The following is a 24,962-nucleotide window of genomic DNA, read 5'->3' on the forward strand; positions in this document are numbered from 1 at the left end:
TCACAGCTCCACCTAACTCATCCAACAAGTCTTCAATGATAGGTTTTAGAAACTTATCATTAATTATCATTTAATTCAAATTTCTGTAATCAACACAGAGTCTCCAACTTCCATCTTTCTTACCAACTAACACTATTGGAGAAGCATAAAGGTTAGTACTATGTTGCACCACACCTTGATCCAACATCTCTTGTACCAATTTTTCAATGACATCTTTTTTAATTCCCTGATACCTATAGGGTCTCTTGTTAACAAGATTTGCTTTGTCAATGAGGGGAATTCTATGATCAAAAAAACCTCGGTGAGATGGTAATGTAGTTGGCAATTCAATAAGCAGGAGTACTGACTAATTAGTGCAGCAAATGATGGAAAAACTCCCTCACCTTGAATGGCTTGAATGTTGTGACACTTCGAGACTTCTACTGTCTGAGGTATATGTGATAACATGAACAACTGCCCCTCATTAGCTAAGGTCTTAGCTTTAACAGACTTCAGACCAGTGCTAGCCCTTCTTAATACATGTTTTTTTCCCTTGTAAACAAACTCAATGGACCTATGTTTGAAATCAAACAAAATTCTGCCCAATGTATTCAAACATTGTACTCCTAAAACTATATCCACATTTCCCAATGGTAAAAGCAAAAAATCATAAGAGAATGCGGTGCCCTGTAGTAGCTAGTGAAGATTCTTGCAAATAGTAGCGCTTTGCACTTCTCTACCATCAGCCACACTTATAGATTGTTCCTGAATAGAGCTAGTCTGACAACCCAACCTTGCAGCCACTTGTTTATCTATAAAATTGTAAGTGCTCCCAGTATCAATCAAGACTTGCAGTGGTTATTTTTCATGGTATCATGTTACTCTTATAGTTTGATAACCAATGACGCCTGTAAAAGCTTGTAACGATATAGCCATAAACTAATCCGTCTTCTTCCACACCTCTTCTATATGTTCCTTTTCTACTTCAACATTTAATTCTTCTTCCGCAACTATTTCGACCAAATACTGTTGCTTCCTTCCCCTGCAGTTATGTCCCTCACATATTTTTCATCACAAAAGAAACAAAACCCTTTGGATCTCTTTTCATCCATCTCTGTTGTCGATAACCTTTTAGTAACACCATTATTAGGGAATCTATTAATCCTATTAGGTGCAGATTCAAGGGGTTTCGTGAATGTGGAATTGGAATAAGAATTTCTTTGGGAATACTGAGGTTTAATATGGGCAGGCGTGGGTAATATAGGACCTTGGACTTTTGGAAAAGATTTGATTCCCCAAGATTGAGCTTGAGCTTCAAACACCTCATCTTGCAACCTAGCTACCTTATAGGCTTGCAACAAAGTTTCTGGAGCATGTATTCTAATAGACTTGTTCAACTCCCTTTTCAGACCTCCTGAAAAACAACTAATGACATTTTCATTGGAGAGATTAAGTCCAGTTAATAACCTAACAAACTCAGCCTGATACTCCCTCACACTACTGGTTTGTTGTAAGTTCTTTAGGGCTTCTATGGGATCTTCAAAACCCTCTCCAAACCTTTCATTCAATGCTAACATAAATTCAGTCCAAGATGGATCTAAAACCAAGTTTCTAGACCTAATGTAGGACTTGTGCCATGTCATAGTTTCACCTTCAAAGTGGATAGAAGCCATATTCACCCTCTGCTCAAAAGGTATTTCATCCATGGAGAAGAATTGATCAACTTTGTACAACCAATTTCTTAACTCACCACTAGAAAAACGAGGAAATTCTAATCTAGAGTAATGATTGAAAAACGTACTATTGTAGTTGGGATCATTACCAGTATGCATATCATTGAATCGAGCTCCTTGCGGCGTTTCTCCTAAACAATCTAGAACAAAATTAGATTTTGCCTTGGCTGAATCCTTTTATTTCCCCTTTTGATTCAAATACCCAATTGTTTCCCTAATTTCTAGCAATTCCTTATCAGCATGTGTATTGCGATCGTTCATAATAGACATTCCTTCCATCAATTTCTGTAACTGGGTTTGAATCTGGTGAAGCTTGTCCTCTTCTTCCTTTTGACTTTTATTGCGCGTCATCAGATCAATGTCAAGGATTGCTTGCTCTGATACCAATTGATACAATTATAGAGAATTACAGAGAAGAAACAAATTTCAGGAGTAATCTCGAGGAATATGAACTGCTAGTTAGGGATTAAACCCGAGAATTCAGCTAAAGAGAAAAATATAGAAAGAAGAAAACAATTTTATTATCAATCAAATGAATGAATGTCAATCATCTAATACAATCCTTTTATAGGCTCCTAGAGATTGCTAAAACAGTTAAAATCCACAGCTACAGTAATAACAAAATTTAACCATCTAACAGTGCTAACTGTTCTAACTAACTTCTGGACTTGTTAACAGAATTTGCCACATCAGCGATTAGTTATCGATTAGTTTTCCTTACTAACTTGTATCATTCTATTTTCAGCCCATCAATGTGTTGTGTGATTACAATTGATGTCAGGGTATAATTATATACTTGTACTGACTGGCTATGAAATACAATAATCCCTATTTTCCATGTAATTTTTTTCTGCACAAAAATAACCAGAGATTTTGCTTGCTTCAACTTCTTTGCCTCACTTTCTGCAAAAATTAAACAAAAGTTGACGCTACTGCTACAACTTCAACAATTGTTTGAGTATCGCAATAACTATGTTTAAGTTGTTGTGACAATTTCAACAATTGTTGAAGTTGTTGCAACAACTCAGTCAGCTGTTGAAGGTGTTGCATCAACTATCATAATTGTTTCATTTTCTGCGTAATCTTTAATTTTCAATGACTTGAAAAAAAAATAAGGAAAAATTATTTTGGCCAGAATGGTATTTTACCTTTTTGCATATTTTTATCCTTTTAACTTTAATAATTTTTTACTAAAAAATAGAAAAAGGATTAGTTTATTCTAAAATAACGGAGAAGGGCCTAAAATGCCCCTTAAGTATTTGAATTGGTACAAAATTATCCTTCATCCACCTTTCGGCCTTAAAATACCCCTGCCGTCCATCTTTTGGCTCAAAAATATCCTTGATGTTAATCCTTTGCTCATATTTGCCCTTAATTTTAATAGCTTCATTAAAGTAAAATTATTAAATATGTATTTATTAAGTTGTTTAATGATTGGTCCAAGTTTAAACTCTTCTCAAATAAATAATAAAAATCATATTTGTAAAATTTATTTTTTTATAAAACCACATATGATTCATATTTTGACCCGATACACTTGAAAACAATATTGAAAAAATAATTAATTTCATGATATCTTTCTATTGATCTATTTTTAATCAACTCCAACTTATTATAACGGAACCCAAGTCATAAATGAGGATCCAACTAAAATTCATACTCACCCCGACTGATTGTCCATCTAAAAAAATTTATTATTTTTATTAATATAAAATTTTCTATCAATTATCCAAATGTCTTGTTCATTTCTCTTTTATTCTCTTTTTTAAATCTCTTATTTTTAATTAGGATATCCGGGACTCAAACTTGAATTGAACTCACATGTTTATATATTCTTTTGATTTGTATTATATCTATGGTGGGATGAGGCTGAGGATAAGAGAAATAATTAGTTTTATTCTTTTATTTTATTTTTGGGTACACACAAAAGAAAAATGCAATATTCGTACATATTTGCTTAATCAACTCATCTGTTATTGAACTAATAATTCCTATATGAATGCGTCGTTATTTTCCTCCTTTTTTCTCTCTTGTTTGTCATAAATTGAAAAAAAGAATTAAAATGGTGGAAAAGATCTGAATAGAAAAAAAATTAAAGAGATAAGAAGTGGGGGGTGGGGGTGTAGAGAGTAGATGCCTAACCTCTTTTTTTAATTTTAATCTACGATGAAATTCAAAATAAAGTCAATCATGTGAGTTTATGTATTAAGTAATTTCAAATTATTTTAACGAAAAAGGGCCTAAAATGCCCTTAAACAATGAGATTTGATACAATATTGCTCTTCATCCACCTTATGAGTATGATCCGTTAGACATAAGGGTATTTTTGAGCCAAAAGGTGGACGGCAAGGGTATTTTAAGGCTAAAAGGTGGATGGAGGGTAATTTTGTACCAATTCAAATATTTGAGGGGTATTTTAGGCCCTTCTCCGAAAAGATATTATAGACTTTTTAATTTTCTATCATTGAAAAATTAAAATCAACAGATACATGCATGTAATGGCAATAGATTTTGATCATAGATGCAGACGAAATGCTTACAAATCACATAGTAAGTACTTGTTAGAGTGCTGAAAGTGAGGTAACAATCTCTTTGCTGATTTCAACATCTTTTACAAATTACAGCAAGGATGTAGTTATTCAGCACAAAGTTAACAAGAAATGCTTTGGAAGAATGATTTATCAAGGAATTAGAGGACTTTACTGGAATATCTCTATGACTATCCACAGGCTTTGTTTTGTATGTTAAACTTCTTATCTTAATTACTTTAGAAGTTAAATCATATCAAATATTCATAATAAACTAGGAACATTGCATCTGGAATATCTTTAGGCAGGTTGTTTATGTAAAGATAGAAACGCAACATGTCCTCATTCGAAAGAGTTGCCTGATCAACGACATCGTTACTGCCTGTCAGAACCCACAGATCCCCTGAATTCACTCTTTTGAGGTTTCCTCTGCAAAATGGGCAGGACTCTGACCTTAAGTTCCTGCAACAGATAACACAGATTAAGAAGATCACCGGAAAATTTATCCTTTTCGCAATAAAAAGTACTAATAATGAGCATGAAGAACATAAATATACATCGCTTACCAGTCACGATAGCAACTAATACACATAGCATGACAGCAGTTTGGCAAAACTACTTTAGTGCACGGTTCTAAGCAGATCCCACATTCATTTTCTTTCTCTAGATCAGCATCAAAATGTTTCTTCTCTTGTACTTTCTTCCCAACAATCATTTTTGAAACTTGAGGTTCGTCGTGACTACTCTCCTGCTCTGATGAGCTATCATGTAGGTGCCGTAGAGATGGTAATAGAACAGCTGCGAATTGGTATATGTCAAAGAAATAAGTGTCCATAGTCCACACATATACGGTTATAGTTGGGGAAAAACTCTAGACTTAAAATATGGAGACACACAATAAACAAAAAATATCAAAGAGTTAGCCCAAAAATGGTGTGTACCATAGAATTCTCTAATGCTTGCTTTCCTAGCATCAGAAGGAATCTTCTTCTTCCCATTGGGGATAACCTAAAGAACATCACAATTTTAATTTCAACGTATCGAATATAACAATATCATCTTAAATTAGTACTATGAGAAGAAATTAACAGCCTGAAAATAGAGAAACAAACCTTGTATACAGTTATGTGGAAGAAATTGAAATAATTTGGAAGTAAGCATGTGCATGAGCAATCCATCCACTGGAGCAAGAACAGAAGTACCGGTGCAAAGTTACTGTACACCAATTTCATTTGTAAACAAGTACCATTCTTGAACCTCGGAATTGAAGCTGCCCTGAAACGCGTAATTTAGAGGGACAAAAGGTTAATATTTGCTGTTTAAGACTACAGTCGGAACAACGATTTGTCCAGTGACACCTTTAAGTAATTGGCTACACAAATCACAAGCAAATCCCCAGTGATTTAAACATGGAAAGTTTGGAGGAACCATAGAAAGGAAATTGAAGATTGCAGATATAAAAGACTTTCAAACTCACATACAGCTTACAAAAGTATTATTCTGAGACCTTTAAAATAATAGAAGAAAACAAGTTCAAGATCAAATAGTTTCCTTTTTTTTTCAATAATCGTGGTGTCCAGACTAACTTGCGTGCAACTCCACCAATTTCAAGGCTACCTCACACCAATGCTACCTCCTATCAACATAGGTACCAGATAACCGTGTCCATTAGGACTTGGGCAAATGGAAAGTAATCAATTAATGTTTGCCTTCCCTATGATTTAAATTTGAGACCTCATGATTCTCAACGCACCTTATTGGTCACAATAATTTGCTGTTATTCAACAGCCTTTACCTACATTCACATGCTGTAAATGCAAAAGACATAGTATTTAGCAAGCTCTAATCCCTCTCTATGGCAACCTCTTTCCTTTTTCATGAAAAACAAACTGGGACAAAGGGTAAAAATTCAATTTAATAAAACAAAATAGTAGTAGTAATTACAGAGGCGAGAAAAAAAAGTACTAGTAAACATATGTTTTATCTTTGTAACTAACGTAAAAAAAAAAAAAAAAACTTGTCCCAAACCAATTTAAAATTAAAAAAGAAGCTAGCGTTTGGTGATAGATTATGGAAATTATCACCAAATATCTGTCTAATCATAGATTTTGAATCGCACTTGAGTTCTAAAAACTAATCCAGACCCATTTTCGTGAGAAATTTCACTTCTAATTGCAAAAGTAAAAAAAAAAATCCAAGTAAAATGCATGTCCAAACACAATTTCAAAAATTAAAATTTTCAAATTTCAACTTCAAAATCTGTAGTGTAACAGGAGCCAATGGCATGGCTTTATTTGGGAAGTTCATTCCCCAATCAGAAACTTAATTCATCAAACCGGAAGAAAATCAAAGAGTGGAAGATACAGGATGCAAGTAAGAGATGAGAACCTACAGCAAATTGGCATACTGAATGTCAGCCTCAATTGCCTTTAAAGAATCTTCACATGAAGTAGATTTCACAACCTCATAGTAATTCGTCATCAATAATCCCAAAACTGCAATTCCCAAATGTACAACACTTTTTCTTGCTAAACACTCAATTTGGGTATATGTAATATAGGAGTAAAATGTTGAACACTTACAAAGAAGAAGAAGTCAATGGAGTCTAGAAAGATTATTTATACAGAGTCCTAAAATCTCATTTTAAATAAAGGAACAACACAGAGAGAGAAATAATGAAGAGAGAGAGATTTGGTCTTTGTTATGGTTGGTTGCTTGCAGTTACAAGTTTTGATTTTATTTCTGGCAAAATTTTGACTGTTGAACAACTATGACAAAAAAGAAGTAATGGAAGTTCCAAATCAAATTTGACTTTATTTTCTATAAATGGGAACTCAATTTTCAATTTATTACTCCTTGAGTTTTACTGGTCTGTTGCTCTCTCCGTTCAATATTAGTTGAATTATTTAATTAAAAATAATTGTTCTACATTAATTGTCCATCTTATTAAATTAAAAAGATATTAATTAAAAAAAAAACTATATCAACTACTTTTTTTGTCCAACAATACTTGTCTGACTATGCATACTTTTTAAGAAATTATAAATAGAAACGCAATTTTACTATATCACTATTTGAATATAATAATTAATGATAAGGTTAAATTATGAACTAAGTTTAAAATTATCTATTGATTTCATAAAATGGACAAATATTGTTAAACACCCTAAAATAGTATAGTTGACAACTACTGTTGGACGAAATGAGTAATATGAGATGGAGAAAGTATACTAAAAATGAAAAAAAAAACACATCACATTTGTCGTTCTATTGTATAGAATTAGTTATATTTATCTCTTATTATACTTTTTCAACTATTTTTCCTTTGTAATTAAATTTTAGATATATATTTACTTTTGAATGGTCAATTCATATGTTTCCACTTTTATTCTAATTCGTGACCCTTACGCGATATATTTATATTCTAATTAAAATTAACTGTTAATATGATTTTTCTACCTAATCCAATATGTTCATCCGAATTAACCAATCCAATAAACTCATTTCTAATGCTTGATGTGAGTTGGCTTGTTGGGTTAGTTAGGTCGAATATAGATAGGTTGATGTCATATAGAAGAATTATATTAAGAAAATATATTTTAATTGAAAAACATATATTTATTTAGATGTCACATAGAATAATAAGAATGTGAGTAAAAAGTAACTTTAACTTTTCCCATGTACAATAGAAAGTCATTAGAAGGAAACATAATAAACATATTACTCCCTCCGTCCACAATTAATTGTCATGGTTTTCTTTTTTAGAGTCAAACAATAAGAACTTTGACCAACACTTTACGATGTATATTTTCATCATATTGATATGCAAAAAATTGCAACTTATAGTACTTTTAGTATAGTTTTTGAATATCTAATTTTTTTAAAAAAAATATCGAATTAACGTAATCTAATTTAACTTTAAAAATTAGTCAAATTGACTTTCAAAAAGCGCAACATGACAAATAAAAGTGGACAGAGGGAGTATATGACAGTACTTGGGAAAGGTGAATGACCTTTTAATTATATAAAAATTGTTCATAACTTGTGATTTAAAAACAAAGTTAAATGATCGTTTACTTTTTTTAAAATGTGTCTTTTTGTGAATATTTAAAAAAGTAGAGTAATTTTTATGATAAAATAAAAAAATTCTAATCATTTATAAATATAAAATCAATCATAGTTTCCTTGTGTAATCGAATGCTATGTTAAGCAACTTGTGATATTAAAATCCGAATATTAAATTTGTAAGAGTTAATGGTTAAAAATATATTAGACTATCATGTTTTCGTTAGTTTTACATCTCAATCATTGATTGTTTCATTTCCTCGTGAATTATCACTTCTTTATATCAAAATATATCTATACATTAAAATACATATTAACTATTAATTATTTCTCTTTTTTATTTGAACTATCACCGTCATGTACCTAATTATGAATTTCTCCCTACAAAATTTCCTTTTTTTTCTCTTTGTACCTGATAGCTCTTTCTTCTTAAAAAACAAAATAACGTAACTCGAACTTATTTGAACATTTAATTAATATCTTCTGAAGAAAAAAAAAAGTAGTAGTATTTCCTTTTATACAAAGTTTGGTACCTACATGAAAGTTGTTCAACTATTTAACGATCTACTAATTATTTATGCTTTTTAATTGAAAAATTGAAAAGAAATTAAAAAGTCTGCCAATTCATTATGATAATTTTCAACGGTTGAGAAAAAGCTGTTAAATTATTTAAGAGCTATTAATTGGAAGCCGACATTCAATTCAATGACTTTATTATTTTTAATAACCGTACATAAAATACGGATAAAGAAATGTGAATTTCGAATCCCTCGTTAACACGAACATACAAGTACAGAACATTAGATTTACAATTACTCACTTCGACAATATTTATTTATTCATGTTTAACTTGATACGTCTTCTAAAATAGAATAAATAAAATAATATTTTTAGTATATCATTTATAATTATTATTAATTAAATGTTAGGAAATGAATATCTTTAATAATAAAGATAAAACAAGTATTAAATAATAAATTATCTCTTAATTTTTCAAACGGAATATTTATTTTTAATTTAATGACAAATAAAAGTGGACAGATGAAAGTGCATTTATTATCATTTACACATAATCATATAGAGTAATAGAAAATTACGACTTTGATTTTGCAACATATATCTCAATTATATCATTTACTAACACCATAAAAAGAAAGTAAAAATAATTTCTTATTAATCAAAATACAACAAAAATAAAATATTTCATTCAAGATATGATAGTCAATGTTCCAATTACGTCTAAGAAATTATATATATATATATATATATATATATATATATATATATATGAAAAATTATGTGGATAAGCAAATATATATTAGTTAATTAGCAAACATAATTATAGTTTGAATTAATTACTGCTTGCAAATTAATTTTAGTTGTAATCATGTGTGTGTCTCTCCTCTCTTCCTCTCTCCCGTCTCTCTATTTGCTTATAAATATACAAATTATATATATACAATTATATGACAGATATACAAATGCGATCGTTTTTCTCCACTGCCTGCCTTCTCTCGCTCGCCTCTCTCCTTCCTCTCCCAGTCTCGCTCACCAGATATATATATATATAGAGAGAGAGAGGCTTTAAACAAAATTTAAAATATCATACCAAATATTATTATATCGAACATATATATAGGATTAAAACTTTTAATCTCAATATAATAATTCAATATTTATGGCGGGAAGTCCAATCTATACGTAGGACAAGTGATACAATTAATGGATGGAAAAAACAAGTGAACCACCAACGCCTACTAGAATAGTAATCTCTACAAATTCAACCAAAGGGAAATGAAGGAAGCGTATGTATAACTCTAATTATATTTCTTCCTTGACAAATATAAATTTTGAATTCACTTCAATACTTGGAGAATGTGGACTTCTACTCTATTTTTAATTATTTTATTGTATTATAGGGGAATCATTTGACTGATTGACTTACTTAGTAGATTCACCAACCCAAACTGCCTCATTAAACTATCTCTGCAATTTTTAGTGATTGAAATTTTGTTTGAATACGTCGTTTGAATTTTTTAAAATTATGATTATTTTTAAAAAAAAAAGTAGTCAATTCTTTAGGAAATTATGACTAGGTGGAAAATGTTAGCATTATGCAACGTGTTGTTGTAAAGAATTATTCAGTTTGATTAATATATATATACAATTTTAGTTTTGAATTTTTATTTTGTTTTAAAGAATTTATATTCAACCTTGAAATAAGGAATTTTGTCAAAATTCTATTTCAAAAAACGTTTGGACATAACGTATGAGGAATCTTGTCAAGGAATTTTGCCAAAATTCATTTAATTTTGATTGTTTTCACAATTTCACTTCAAATTACTTACAAAAATTTAAAATCAATTTTAGTTTGTATGTTCATCTATTACTCTATTTTTTAAATAGCATTTTAAACTTGAATATTCATTACTTCATTCGTTTCAAATACGCGATATTTTTTTTTTACATTTTGTTTCCATAATTCACATATGGACTAGAGTAAGTGGTGTTTGGATTGACTTAGAGCCCGTTTGGATTAGCTTAAAAAAAGTAGTTTGTTAGTCAAAAAATAAAAAGTATGGAGAGACCTAATTTTTATTTTTTACTTTTTAAAGTTATTTTTAATTTTGTCAAACACTTTCTAACTTATTTTAAGTTATTTTTTTACTTATTTTAAGTTATTTTTATATTTGTCAAATACTTTCAAAATAATGCAAACACTCTCTTAATTTTAATGGATTTTGGTTTTTAAGCTATTTTTTAGCTTTGGAGGTGTTCGGGTAACTAAAAATGTGCTTAAAATCACTTTTTTAAGGCTGAAAAAATATTTTTAAAAAGGAAAAATGTTCAAATATGTCCTCGAACTTTTAGTAAAGGGTCGGTCATCTATGTAATATGTTAAAAGTTTGGCTCATTTATGTCATTGTTGTTAAAGAAAATGCTCATTCATGTCATTGTTTTACATCCTCAAACAACTTTTAACATTTTTCGGAGTTTTTGGATCAAATGTACTCTTCTTGTTTCTTCTTCCTTAAGAACACCAAAAACAAATAAAGAATATTAACAATTCTCAAATTTCAAACTTCTTCGATTCTTCACATAATCACCTCAAATTTCTAGAGTAGTTACCCTCTGAGCTAGATACCAAAACTCAATATCTTTTGAGCTCGAATTCAACCTAACTCAACAAGACTCGCTTGAAATTTCTTCAAAGTTTCAAAACTTCAACATTCTTTAATGGTAGAATTTTCTCCAATACTTCAAATCATTTGAAAATTTGAACATAGACTCCAAAAATACTAGGGAACAAAGATCTAATGTCAAAAACAACTACAAAAACACGAATCAAAGCAAAAAAAAAATGGATTGATTTTTGTTTTTTGAATTTTTTTCTAATACGGGTGAATTTTTTAAACTCTACAAATGATTTTAGAATTTTGTTTTTTAAAAAAAGAAATTACTGGTGTAGCCAAAATTTGAGATGATTTCGTAAAGAATTGAAGATGTTGAAAATCTGGGAATTGTTTATGTTCTTCATGTGTTTTTAAGGAAGAAGAAGCAAAAAAGTGCATTTCATCCAAAAACTTCAATTGAAAAGTGTTAAACATTGTTTGGGGTGTAAAAAGTTGTATCGCAAAATTGCCAAAATCTTGCATGGATGAGCCTTTTCTTTAACAACAATGGCATAAATGAGCCAAACTTTTAACGGATGACATAAATGAGTCTTTTCTTAAAGTTCGATGGCATATTTGAGTCTTTTCTTAAGTGCTCCCAACTTGTGACTTTTTAGCTTTTGGCTTAAAAATCACTTTTAAAAAAAACTCATACAAACACCCCCTAAGTATTTTTTAGGAGCCGTTTGGTAGCTCGTCTAAGCTATACTTAATATATGAATAACTTTGTTATTCATGTATTAAATATTAATTTTATATCATGTTTGATTTGTAAATTGGATAAAAATTATTCATGTATTAGTTTTATAATCCCTTCGTCCAACAATAGTTGTTCACTATATTAAAACTAGTTGTCCAACAATACTTGTCCACCTTAGAAAATCAAGAGATAATTTACCATTTACTATTTATCATCTAACACATTTCTCAAAGCATTAAATTTAATAAAGTCAAAGGATAAAATAATAATATTACCCATATTATTTATTATTTCTTAAGGGGTATGTCAAATCAATAATGAACAACTATTGTTGGACAAAAAGAGTACTATGTTTGGTTCATAAATTTCCAAATGTTGTATAAAAGTTAGTCATAATCCTACATTCTCCCTTTGTCCCTAATTAGTAATTATTTGTCTAATTTTTCTTTTTTATTTGCCCCTTTTTACCTGTCTATCTTGACAAATCAAGAAAGGACATTTTGTTTACCTATTATATCCTCAAGTAGTTACATTGTAAAAGGTAGAACTTCTTGAAAATTTTAAATTTTCAATTCATCCACTTCATAATTAATAGGGATAAAATGGTAAACTCACTATGTCAATCACTGTTTTCTTAGTAAGTGTGTCAATTCAAAAGTGGACAAATCGGAATAGAGGAAGTAACTTATGAGAGAATGAATCTATGTATAATTATGCGGGATAGAAGATGGAATAAGTTATGTCGGTATTAGTTATACATGTACTCAAATAATAAATTACGTATTTATCCATACCAATTTAGTTTTAAATGTATATTAATTTACAACAAATCAAATAACTCGATGGTTTCTAATTTATTTTTTTTATATTTCTAATTGTGGTCAGAATGTTTCTTTTTTCAAATAATTGGAAGAAGAATTTGAATTTACGTTGATGTTAGTTATTTTGTAAAAGAATTCATATTTTTGTTCTTTTTATTATTTTAATTATATATATAAGGGAAAAGGGTCGAAAATACCCTTCAACTTTGTTTTATTGGTTAACTAATCCCTTGCCATTAAAATGAAGTTATTTTTACCACTGTCGTCTACAAACTTGTCACATGTACCCCTCAATTGGATGGAAAAACCTAAATCAACAAAAATAACCCAATTTACTTAAATTAACCAATTTAAACCCGACCCGACCCATCTTGGGAAAGGTTGGCGTTATCCATCCTCGGCGGTTGCTACAAAAAAGGGATGAGAATCATGCTAAAATTGAGTTCAAGGATATGTTAGGTTAATATATAAATGGGTTTGTGGGTGGGTTTGAGTTTTTGTAGCATAGATGGGTCGGGTCGTTGGGCTGGATTTTTTTTTAAAATTAGGTGGACCAATATGATGAAGCCATTTGTCCAATTTAATGACTCATCATTTGCCATGTCAGCAGACTGTTAAAAAGGGGCAATTTTAAACTTTAAAAAAACGTTGAGGACATTTTAAGCCTAAAGGTGGAAGGAGGACATTTTTGAACCATTTGAAATACATTAAGGGCATTTTTACCCATTTTCCCTTTTGGATATATACATAATAAAAGCAAAATACAATGGAAGAAAATACATTTTAAAGACATGAATAACATTTTCATAACTAAGGGGATTAAGTCGAATCCGATTAAGTCTCTACAAGTAGGCCTAAAACCTCAACCTCCCCACCCTTCCTACTTCTCCCAGACGCTTAAACCCATTGCCGTCGTAATCATTGTTCTGGCGCCATTACAAAGCCCAAGCAATTCGGTCAGAAGCTCTTATGTCGTAAGCATGAGGTGTTTCAATCGATTTATCTCTCGTTCTTTGTATCATCATTCCAAAACCATTTTCACATATCAAACACATTATGTGCATTCACAAATTCCACAGTCCAAGATGCAAAAGTTTTCTGAAACCTATTTCTACATTTTCACTAAATCGTTAATCAGTTCAAATTTCACAACATCAGTTCACAAATCAAAGTCGGCTTCATCAGAGAGAGTATTAGCGATAGTTAATGAGATTTCGCATCTAACGTTGCTGGAAGTATTCGATTTGGGGGAGGTTCTAAGGAAGAGAGTGGGGTATTGCCTGTAATGGCAATGATGATGCTTGGGATGGGAGTTGCGGAAAAGAAGGCGTGAAGTTACAAGGGGATTTGATTTGATGAGATGAAGATGAATAGTATGAAATATGGAGATGGTGAATAAATTAGGTTAAAAATGAAAATGAATATAGGTGGGTTAAATGATTAGTGGGTCGGGTTAAAATTGGTCAATTTAAGTAAATCGGGTTACTTTTGTTGATTTGAGATTTTCCATCCAATCGAGGGGTACATGTGACAAGTTTGTAGACGACAGGAATAAAAATAACTTCATTTTAACAGCGAGGATATAGTCAACCAATAAAATAAAATCTAGAGATATTTTTAACCATTTTCCCTATATATATAATAACGAACGTCTATTTAAGACTATCCCATTTCTCCATTGATTTATAATTTTAAATTATTATTTTGGTTGATATTTATTTCTTATATATAAAAAATGCAAAATGTAAATTCTATCTATATATAATAGACAGAAGAGATCCTAAAATATCTTCAAACTATTGGAAATGGTACAAAACTATCCTTCATCTATCTATTAGCTCCCCAAAAACCCCTAACATCCATCTTTGGGTCCAATATTGACCATTTTTTTAACAGTTACTCATTTAAATAAGTTTTTTTTAAAAAAATTCTTAAATACGCGGTGATACTTTATTGGTCACATTTTAAATAAATCTAAATTAATTTACAAACACAGTCATTTCTAATTAGACCCGCCCAAATCATATTCGCCCGACCCACATTAACTTAATCCAACTTATCCAATTCTCCATTTTTTTCCATTATCAAAAACTATGAAGAAACCTTATATAAATTAAAGACATAGTTCATCCATCTCCTCCTTTAATTTCTGACCATTTTTTTATTTTTATTAGTTGTCATTTTCACTCGTCTTGGCTAATTTCATTTCTTGGTCTTCCGGCGAGTTTTACGGCAATCGGAGAACAACACACAAGTCTAACACCACCAGCCTAGCTCCTGCAACTTCAACACCCGTCATTGATGAACTTTTCCGGTAATTGGAGGAATACCCACCACAAGTCAACAAATCCAACTTAGGTTCTGAATACTCCAATGGTGGTGGTTTGAAAGGTATAGATGCCACTGTGGCAGCATCGTTGGTGGTGGTGTTGACCATTTAATTTTTCTTAACTGCTACTGTTTCAGCTGATATATAAGTTATTGGAAAAAATGATATTCTCCACCTAATTGACAAACTATTCATAAAATTCTTGATGCTTAGAAATATGGGTTACAAAGCAAAAAAAAAAAAAAAAAAAAAAAAAGAACGAAGATGGCTTCGATGGGGGTAATTTAATTGGAAAAAAGGACAAATATATCCCGAACTATCTAAATGGTATGCAGATACCCTCTGTCATACTTTTGGGACATTGGTGCCCTTGCCGTCCAAAAACTAGAGCGTATATGCCCTTCACTCTAACGGAAGACTAAATAGGGACACGTGGCGCAATCTTATCCATCGATCAATGTCGAGTCGGTGGATAAGATTATGACACGTGTATGTCCGTTAGTATAAATGATATATATGTTCTAATTTTTGGATGGCAGGGGCACCAATGTCCCTAAAGTATGATGGAGGGTATTTGCATACCATTTACTATAGTTCGAAGATATATTTGTCCTTTTCCCCTAATTTAATGTGAGTCGGATGGATATGATTTGGGCGGATCTAATTAGGAATGGATGAGTTTGTAAATTAATTTAGGTTATTTAAAATGTGATCAATAGAATGTCGCCATGTATTTAAGGGATTAATTAAATTCATTTAAATGAGTAGTCGTTAAAAAAAAGGGTCAATATTGAACCCAAAGATGGATTTCCACGGTATTTGAGAGCTAAAAGGTGAATAAAGGGTAGTTTTGTGCTATTTTTAATAGTTCGGGGATATTTTAGGTCCTTTTTCTGTATAATAGATACTTATTTAAATTTATTTTTATTTAAAAGTTGTAAAATTTAATTTAATATAATTACAAATATATAATTTTAGTTAATATATATATACTCCCTCCGTCCCTTTTTAGTTGTCCACTTTTGAAATGACACACAGATTAAGGCAACAATGATTAGCACAGTGAAGTTACAATTTTACCCTTATGACAATTTTTCACTTCAAAATTACAACCACTTATTTGAATTCAAGTGAAATAAATTAGAGGGAAACAACATACACTTTTACAATTTTCAAGAAGTGTAAATAAGGGTATAATAGGAAAAAATTTGTTGTCCTTTCTTGATTTGTCAAAATGGACAACTAAATAGGGACAACTAAAAAAGGAAATATGGACAAGTAAATAGGGACGGAGGGAGTATTTTTTTTTGATGGTGACACATGAGAGGTTCGCCTATGCTATTATCTATGTAGAGAAATTTAAATTACTTAATTGCTTAATTCTATTTAATACAACTTACTTTTAATTGTTAGTTATTTGTTAAATACTTTATTCTATTTATAGTTATTCATATTTATTTTATTTTAATGTGTTATTTAGATAGTTGATTATTTTAATGGCAATGATAAATATGAGCTCACTAAACATTTTTTGGAAAATTAAGAAATAAGAATTGTAATCTCTGCCTAACTAATATTTGCATCACTAATACGGTTATACCTACCTAACTAATAAATACATAATTAATATATGCACAACCAATTCATACATAATTCTATCCAACAACCAAACAACCCCTAATAAAATTGATGATAAACGCTTGCAAGTAAAATTGATGCACGTCTGTTGAGTGTGCGTGAGGTTATTGTAATCAGGATTTTTCATGGTTATGATTAAAAAATCAATTCGAACCGCAATTCAAACCAAATTGATTAAAAAATTAATATTTGATTGAGTTTAGTTTTAAATTTTGAAAGCCGATACTCTTTGATTTGATTTTGAGTTATTTACTAAAGAAAAACTTATAAAATAGCCTAATTGAACCGAGAAATTAATATATATATATATATATTGTATTAAATTTTAATTAACTCAAGTTTTTAACTTTACTACTTTTTCAAGCGCAACCGTTAAATTTTAGCCCAATTATTACAACTCTAAATCCAAACCCATCAAAATCCATTGCTTTAGTTTTCAGCTATCCTATCTCACATAAGATAATCACAATTACTCTTAATTGAATTACTTTGTTCGTATTATAATAATTCTTGTATTGCTTAATTGAATCCACAATAACTTTCATATGAATTGTTTGTGTCTATCGAGATACGTTATGTCCTAAAAAATAGATTAAAAAAACCAAAAAAATTGAACCAAAACTATAATATTCAAACCAACAATTATTTTTTTCATTTAGTCTGTTTTGATTTTAAAATATTTAAAATCAACTAAATTAGTTTGATTTTTTATTTTAACTAATAACCGAAACAAACTCCTAATTATTGAGATTCATTAATGATATACCGAGTGCGTCTGTATATGGACAAATAAAAAGAAAAAAAAACTGTTTTCTTGGACACTGCAACGGACAAAGCTCTGCTACTTGAATCAACAGTGAATAAATTATTGCGAGCTGAAGAGTTTTGCTTGCTCTCACCTTGCTCTTTCCTCTGTTTTCAGACGGTTCTATTTCCTCTCCAGGTGTGTATCCGACTGGAAGAGTTTTTTTGGTTTTCTTCTGTGTTTTTTTCTTTGATTTTTAGCTGCTGTGAATCGGTAAATTGCCATGATTTTCGAATGGGGCTATGTAGAGACATGCTATTAGCTAATTTGGGTGATGGGCTAACTTAGCTTTAAAAAATGGCAGCATTTAATTTTTTCTCCTTAGCATGACTTGACCACAGAACATGCATGTAGCCGATTTCAGTAAAAAGTTACCCTAGAAATTGAAGGGTCATCATTATGTTACCTAAACGTTGTGGAGATTTAATTAATTATTGTTACTCATCAATCAACATTCAAGCTATTAACTGCGTCGAATTTCGATTTCCCCCCCCTTTGTTAGCTGCTTCTGCCTCTACAGATTCTACTTGTGGTTGTGTAGCAGCGTGCATAACGTTCTATTTGTGTTACATAACCAGGATATTACTCGTTCGGTCTCTAATTACTTGTTCATTTTTGAGTTGACATATCTATTAAAAAAAATTAATAATTGACATCGTGAGTTTATCATTTTACCCTTATTAATTGATAGAATTTCAAAATCAATAACATTAACTCTTTAAATAAATTGAGTTTATAATAGGTAAAAAATATTGTCTTTTCTAGATTTGTCATAAAAAGTCAAAGTTGAACAAGTAAAAAGGGACAGAAAGAGCATTAAGAGCTGCATCTTTTTGGAGTGTTATTTATTAAGGGTATTTAGTAAAAATACTCTTCTTTTCTAGGAATGAGTACTTCCTTTAAATTTTTTAAACTTGAACTTCAAGTTGATATTTTGATATACTTTGTAGGATTTAGAAGTTGTTGGGGAAGCATACTCTGTATAGGGAGGAGATGGAATGCGAGAACGAAGCATGTGGTGGGTGCAAGAAGGACTGCATGTTGATTCATGGAAAGGAGGTTCTTTCTTTCTTTAAAGTAATGATTGACAAACGTTTCTTACAAGTTCTGGTAAGTTTTGATTCCTTGTGTACGCTTGTTTTATCAACTTAGTTTAAAGTATTTGTTTTATAAATGTATAGTTGGTTTTGACTTGTGATCACCATACTTGCAATTAGTTATTCTTGTATAATTTTATATTTGTTGGTGAAAACCTTTCTGCTTAAACTGAGTGCAATACTATCTGTTTAATACAGGTTGGTCAATTTTTGCAGTAGCTGTTCAAGTTTTAGAATTCATGAGTCATGACAATTCTGATGCAGATAACAAATAAATTTTCATGCTTTATTATCAATAGAAAATATCTTGCATAAATGCATTTGTTACTCTTAACCTTCTCTTTGGCATTAATTGTGTTATAAATAATTGTGCCATCCAGAACTCACAAGACTTCGAAGGATTTGATTGTAAACCTGTTTCATTACTTTGCATCCGAGTTGTGCATCGATATGTAGTATTTCTTAGTTTTAATTTCTGCGCATTTTCTTTCCAGTTTTTTCCCCCAAAATTTGCTCGATCAGTTTCACACCTGACGGATCAGGAAACTTATCTGGAGGACTCAAGTGGACAGAGATGGAGGGTAACAGTGTGTAACCATAAGGGTTCACTTTCTATCCGTCAGGGATGGCCTAAATTTTCATCAGACCATGGTTTGGACGTGGGCGACTTCTTGGTTTTCCACTATGTTCCGGGTCAGCACTTCATTGTAAAAATATTTGGAACAAGTGGTTGTGAAAAGAAGCCCTGCAGTGATATTGGCAACGGAAGAAAAAGAGCAAGGACTTACCCTGAAGCAACTACCCCAGCTGAGCTGTTTCAAACAACTGATATAAATTCAGTTAAGAAAAAGAGTAAAACATCCGCTGAATCAGAGTCTGAAAAGGTAGCATACGAGACAAATACTGCCAACTTTAGAACATCTGCTGAATCAGAGTCTGAAAAGGTCACATACAAGACAAATACTGCCAACTTTAAAACATCTGCTGAATCAGAGTCTGAAAAGGTCACATACAAGCCAAATATAGCCAACTTTGCAACAAACATTGATTCTGACATTGGGAAGGGACAATCAGTATATTCAGCTATAGATGTGGATGAATCATGTTGTATGATTGATAGAAATGCTCAGTATGATCAAGAAGATGACAGGTTGTGCTTGCATCTGTCAAGTTTTGAAATGCCAGCAAGCAAACCTCTTACAGAAGGAACTAGCAGTCCTTTTAAAGGTGACATTGGAAAGGATAATCAGGTTGAAGCCAATTTTAGATCTCAAACAGAACCAAATTTAAATGTTGAGATCGACAACTTGAATTCAAAAGCACCGTCGTCAAAGCTTGAGGCTGGAATCAGGGCAACCAATATGGTTAGTAGTCCAGCAAAGGATATTCCACTGCGGGATCCAAAATATAAGAAATCCAATGAAGCATCTCAGTTTGGTAAGCTTTTTTGTTCACAACAAATTGTTAGGATTGTTTGTTTTTGTTGTATTGTTTTGAATATGGATATCGCGCTATATACTTGAGGCAGTGAGGGCTCAGCTGTAGATTGGTTTTGCTGACACTATGTTGAGCTTGACCTTAGTCTTGAGCTGTCCCAAATTGCGGAGTCCCACATCGTTTGTGGGATGGGTACATGGACTGCTTATACGGTCTTGGACAATCCTCTTCTCATGAGCTATCGTTTGGGTTGAGGTAGGTCCAAGGTCACTTTCTTTAACAAAAATGCAGTCTCAGGTTGCAGTTAGATTCCATAAAGCTCAACTTTGTAGGCTCGTGAGCACAGGGAAGCCTTTTGTTCATTTTGCTGATTAATTGTATACCTAAATTCTGTTCTTCAATCATCAGCTTCAAAAACTAATTTTCTCTCTTCTCCCAGTCCATATCAGTAATACCCTTCTTTGGTTTTCATCTTTTTGTCCTATCCATCTAATTTCTCATGTATTTTCACAGTTTCTACGATTTTTCCAAGCTCCCTTGGGTGAAAATGTCATTTCTACCTTCCATATTTGACTCAAAGATTTGGCTTCAGCATTATGTTCAGCAGTATCTATTTCATAATTAATTGCTTCCCTCAGAGCAAGTGGGATTTTTGTATTTCTATTTATTGTTGGAGTTGTAAATTTGTTTTTCTTGATCATCTCGTGAATGATTAAATCCTTAATGGTGATGTCACAACAATCTGGAATTCCTCAAGAAACTTGCCTCAACTTATATGCAGAGCTCTCTTATATATCGACATCCCATTTCATTGAAAGTTTTCTGTTTACTTGGTAACAGAATCTTCAGGATCTTGGTTGAGACTTAAGTAGCTTCCACTATCAACGTCTCACACTGTCGATTTTGCCAACATTTACCTTTTGAGTTTTACTATTTTTACCTATTTTTGGTGACATGCCCTGTTGCACAACTCCTCTTTCCAATGACTGTCTCAGTAGCATCAGTTCATTTTTGGCGATCGTTCCAGAGGTACTGTGTTTCATCTATGTATTTGTCCTAACAACGCCTAACTTCTTTTTGGTCCATTCCGGTTGGCTCTACCTCTATTCGGCCTATTCTTATAGCAACTTTTCCAGTCATTAGTCCAACAACTTTTTCAGTTACTCTTCAACTATCAGTTCAATCTAAGTCCATGATGTTCCAAAGATTTTCACTCTTTTTGGTGTAACAAGCCCTTGTCATTTAATAGCTGTGAATTCACTGATGATTTTCACGAGGAAAGACTTCACCACCCTTTTCTTTCTGATGATTTTGTTCGCTATTCAAATGGCATTTGAGTATATCTTGTTTTCAAACTAACAAATAATACAACCAACTTGGAGTATGAGTGGTCGTGTTGAAAGTCAAAAGAATCATAACAGGATTGTGTAGAATATTCTTAATAATTATGTCCTAAGATATAAATCTCAAGAATTAAGGAACTTCTCTTATTTCGTCTGATTCAAATTATGATTGAAATTCGTTCAAGTACTGGACTACTTGTTCATTTTGGAAATATGAAGATCAATTATTCCATTTGAAATTTTAGGATTCACTACTTAAGAGTTTCCAATATATGAGCTAACTTGTGATTCCTACTTTATTGGTTGTACTGATCATGTCCTCTGTATTAGGATATTGGCCATTGAATAGCCCCTACTCCTTCCATCCCAAAAGACGAGCCTTTCCTATCACATGTTCCCCTTACAAGCCCCTGAGGCTATACCACTCTCCATCACCAGCTTATTTCCTTCTTCTTTCAGCCTTTCGTGAAAATCTTGTTCTTTCTAAAATAGAAGCAAAACCGTTACCCATATTGAATCCAATCACATATCCAAAGTAGGAATTAAGAATATTTGACATGAAATTGTTGATTTTAATTTAGGTCTGATCAGATTTTGAGCTTCACTTGATTGGCTAGTATACATGATCCTTATCTTGTGACTTTAAAGGATTTTACATTGGTAAATCTTTTTGCCACATGAAGCTAGGGAAGCAAGACTAGTGAAGAAAGAATTCGAGGAGATAACAACAGAAGCATTTTCTCCTGCTAGAGCAATACATGTTAAGCTTTTTATTTCATTCTTATATATCTTCTCAACTTATTTAATCCGGTTTCCTTTTTCGTAACTGCCCATGGCATGTTGGTGTTTTGCTTTGAAATGCCTTTAAGCATCTTCTTGCTGTTTGTTATGTACATGATTCAGGAGGAGAGTATGCAAATGGTAATGAAAAAGTCATCAAAAGTGAGCCTGCTGATTCAGGAGACGCACCATCCCTTAATGCAGTAAACTATTCATGTTTGGTGGAGATCGATGGCCGAGATTTTCTGGTAACACCTAGTTAAAATATCATTCGCTCCGTCATTTTGTTGGTGGATTGCAGTTTTCTACTATTTGATGTGGTCTTGATAAGAATCGGGTTATTTGAATGAAAAACAAGAAAGTAATGCCAAAACGAAAAATACAAATGAAAGTGATCTAGACCCCCCCAATTGAACAATTAAAGACAATAATTTATATAAAATTAATTACCTTTTTCAATTAATTGAGTAAGAACCATAAAAATCAAGCAAAGAATATATTTTTACCCCTTAAAAGAATCGTTTTTATAAGATAAATACCAAGTAGTGTACATGATAAAAAAAATTCCAGCTAGTGTACTGTAAACTGTAAATAAAAAATCTCTCAATAATATCCATAACAATGTTGTGCCCGAAAAACTTAAAGAACTCTATATGTAAGGGCAAATCGTGCACCCCTCTCTAGACATCATGAGATTTGAATTCTAATTTCATGGAAATAATAAGTAGTAAAATCTAACTAGAAAACTTAAAACTAGGTAAAGTTAAACTAGGAAAACATGTAAAATCAATGTCACACTTCACAAAAATACCTAACAAAATAAGGAAGTGGCAATTCTTGGACCAAACAAATGCAAGCCAAATTTCAGCTCTTTTGAGCATAATTTCCAGACCCTTTGGACGTGTAATTCAAGCCAACTTGGGCTTGCTTTTCAGTTCTTTTTGTGCTCTATATGGGCCCCAATCTTTATCCTCTCAAGCTTGAACTTGGACCATGAAATATTGTGCTTAGCCTACTCTAAGTCACAATTCTTAGGCTCTTCTTACACGATGAGCATCTTCTTGATTTTCCATTGAAGCCCAACAACATTGTCTCGCATGTCGCCATCTTCTTAGCTTCTTGAACTTCATTAAGTCCTAATAGAGGTATGCCACCATGGATGCTATCAGTTCTCTATGAATATTTATCCATACTGGCTTGCACACTGCTCGAGTTGATATGTGTCGTGAGTTTACCGCCGAAGACGCATTCATTTTAAGTTTTTAACATTCTTTTCATCAAACTTTTGCATGAAGATGTTAAGAGGGAATAATGTCTTTTCCAGGACACCTTTAGGCTTGACACTATAAACTGTTTTTTTTGAAAATTCTGAACATTGAAGTAAAGTGATGATTACTCTGTAACTCAGATGTTGAAATGAAAAAATACATGTACACCGGATTTGGTAAAACTTTTGTCTTTTTTGCCACTCTAATTTGTTTAAAATAGGCATCTCGAAATTACACACAATAACTTGTTATTTATACTTTGATCAACTATAATTATGTTTCAAGTTTAGCGCCTGCGAAGCAGGACATGCCAATGATGACACTGTTTCTTTAAATCTAAAGTTAATGAATATGTTTTCTTATTGTGGATGTCCTTGAATAATTGTGAGGTATGATTTTCTCGAAATAGAGGAATCAATTGGTTAGTAAGACCTCTCTTTGTTATACTTCTTTTCTTCAAAGCAACTGGCTGATTTCCATCAACTCTTGTGTACGCAAACATTCTGTTAGGTGGAAAATAAGATATTTTGATTCTTTGGTTTATATTCTAAAGAGGAAGATGCCATATAGAAAAAGGAGCACTAATTTTTTTGTGAAGCAAGACCTGCCATTTACATTGTTTTTCGAGAGTTCCGGTCCTTTCATCATCTGGATACCATGTTAAGCAGCACTTACATTATATTGCTGGTACTGAATTCCATTTTTTTAATCACCTGACCACCCTGGACGTTCTTTTCTCGTGTGATTTCAGGCATGTTGCTTTGAGAATCTAGTCTGCTCAATGTTGCAATTAATTGCTTGTACTTGACTGAAATTCTCTTTGTTCCCAGTTTGTATATCCCTTTTTTCTCTCATTCAATCTAGACCTCCTTTATATCTGTGCAGGAATTACCAGAATCCTGGCGAAAATATTTACTGCAAAAGGCAAAGCTAGGAAGGATGATTATTTATCTCCGAGGACCAGATAAAAGAATCTGGCCTACCCTTTATTATAGCAGATCAGGTTTTAATGTTTTGACATGTGGTTGGAAACAAGTTACTGCAACTTATGGCCTGAATCCAGGAGATGAATGCGTTTTTCAACTTGTAAATCAGCGGGGATGCATATTTGATGTACGCAAAATCTGAAAGTCGAAAAGTAAGATGCCAAAGAACTACTTGGAGCTGTTTACTTTATATGGAGTTACAAGAGGAATGACAAAGGAGCTATGCCAGTTTCTCATAAATTGTTTTTGAACTACATTTAGTTGTTGCCTGGCTGGGTCA

General features: G+C 31.8%; 2 protein-coding genes across 4 annotated transcripts; one reads left to right on the forward strand and one right to left on the reverse strand.

Moving 5' to 3' along the window:
* Positions 1 to 4,488: 4,488 nt before the first annotated feature.
* On the reverse strand, positions 4,489 to 6,936 carry LOC125859741 (E3 ubiquitin-protein ligase AIRP2-like). The gene is made up of 5 exons (XM_049539556.1): positions 6,633 to 6,936; positions 5,353 to 5,515; positions 5,182 to 5,248; positions 4,807 to 5,038; positions 4,489 to 4,702 (listed from the first exon to the last, which is right to left on the reverse strand). Exons 1-5 carry the CDS (start codon positions 6,719 to 6,721, stop codon positions 4,492 to 4,494), a joined length of 762 nt encoding a protein of 253 aa, XP_049395513.1. The 5' UTR covers positions 6,722 to 6,936; the 3' UTR covers positions 4,489 to 4,491.
* A 10,821-nt stretch (positions 6,937 to 17,757) lies between these two features.
* On the forward strand, positions 17,758 to 24,962 carry LOC125860209 (B3 domain-containing protein Os01g0905400-like). 3 transcript variants are annotated; one of them, XM_049540123.1, is made up of 7 exons: positions 17,764 to 17,909; positions 18,722 to 18,881; positions 19,363 to 19,752; positions 19,813 to 20,305; positions 22,332 to 22,408; positions 22,551 to 22,676; positions 24,582 to 24,962. In XM_049540123.1, the coding sequence occupies exons 2-7, from the start codon at positions 18,765 to 18,767 to the stop codon at positions 24,822 to 24,824; spliced, it is 1,446 nt and encodes a 481-aa protein (XP_049396080.1). In that variant the 5' UTR covers positions 17,764 to 17,909; positions 18,722 to 18,764; the 3' UTR covers positions 24,825 to 24,962. The 3 variants fall into 3 exon arrangements, with proteins under 3 accessions (XP_049396079.1, XP_049396080.1, XP_049396078.1); XM_049540122.1 differs by having other exon boundaries at positions 17,758 to 17,822; positions 19,363 to 20,305; XM_049540121.1 differs by having other exon boundaries at positions 19,363 to 20,305.

Source organism: Solanum stenotomum, chromosome 3 (assembly GCF_019186545.1).
Source record: "Solanum stenotomum isolate F172 chromosome 3, ASM1918654v1, whole genome shotgun sequence".
Taxonomy (NCBI): Eukaryota; Viridiplantae; Streptophyta; class Magnoliopsida; order Solanales; family Solanaceae; genus Solanum; species Solanum stenotomum.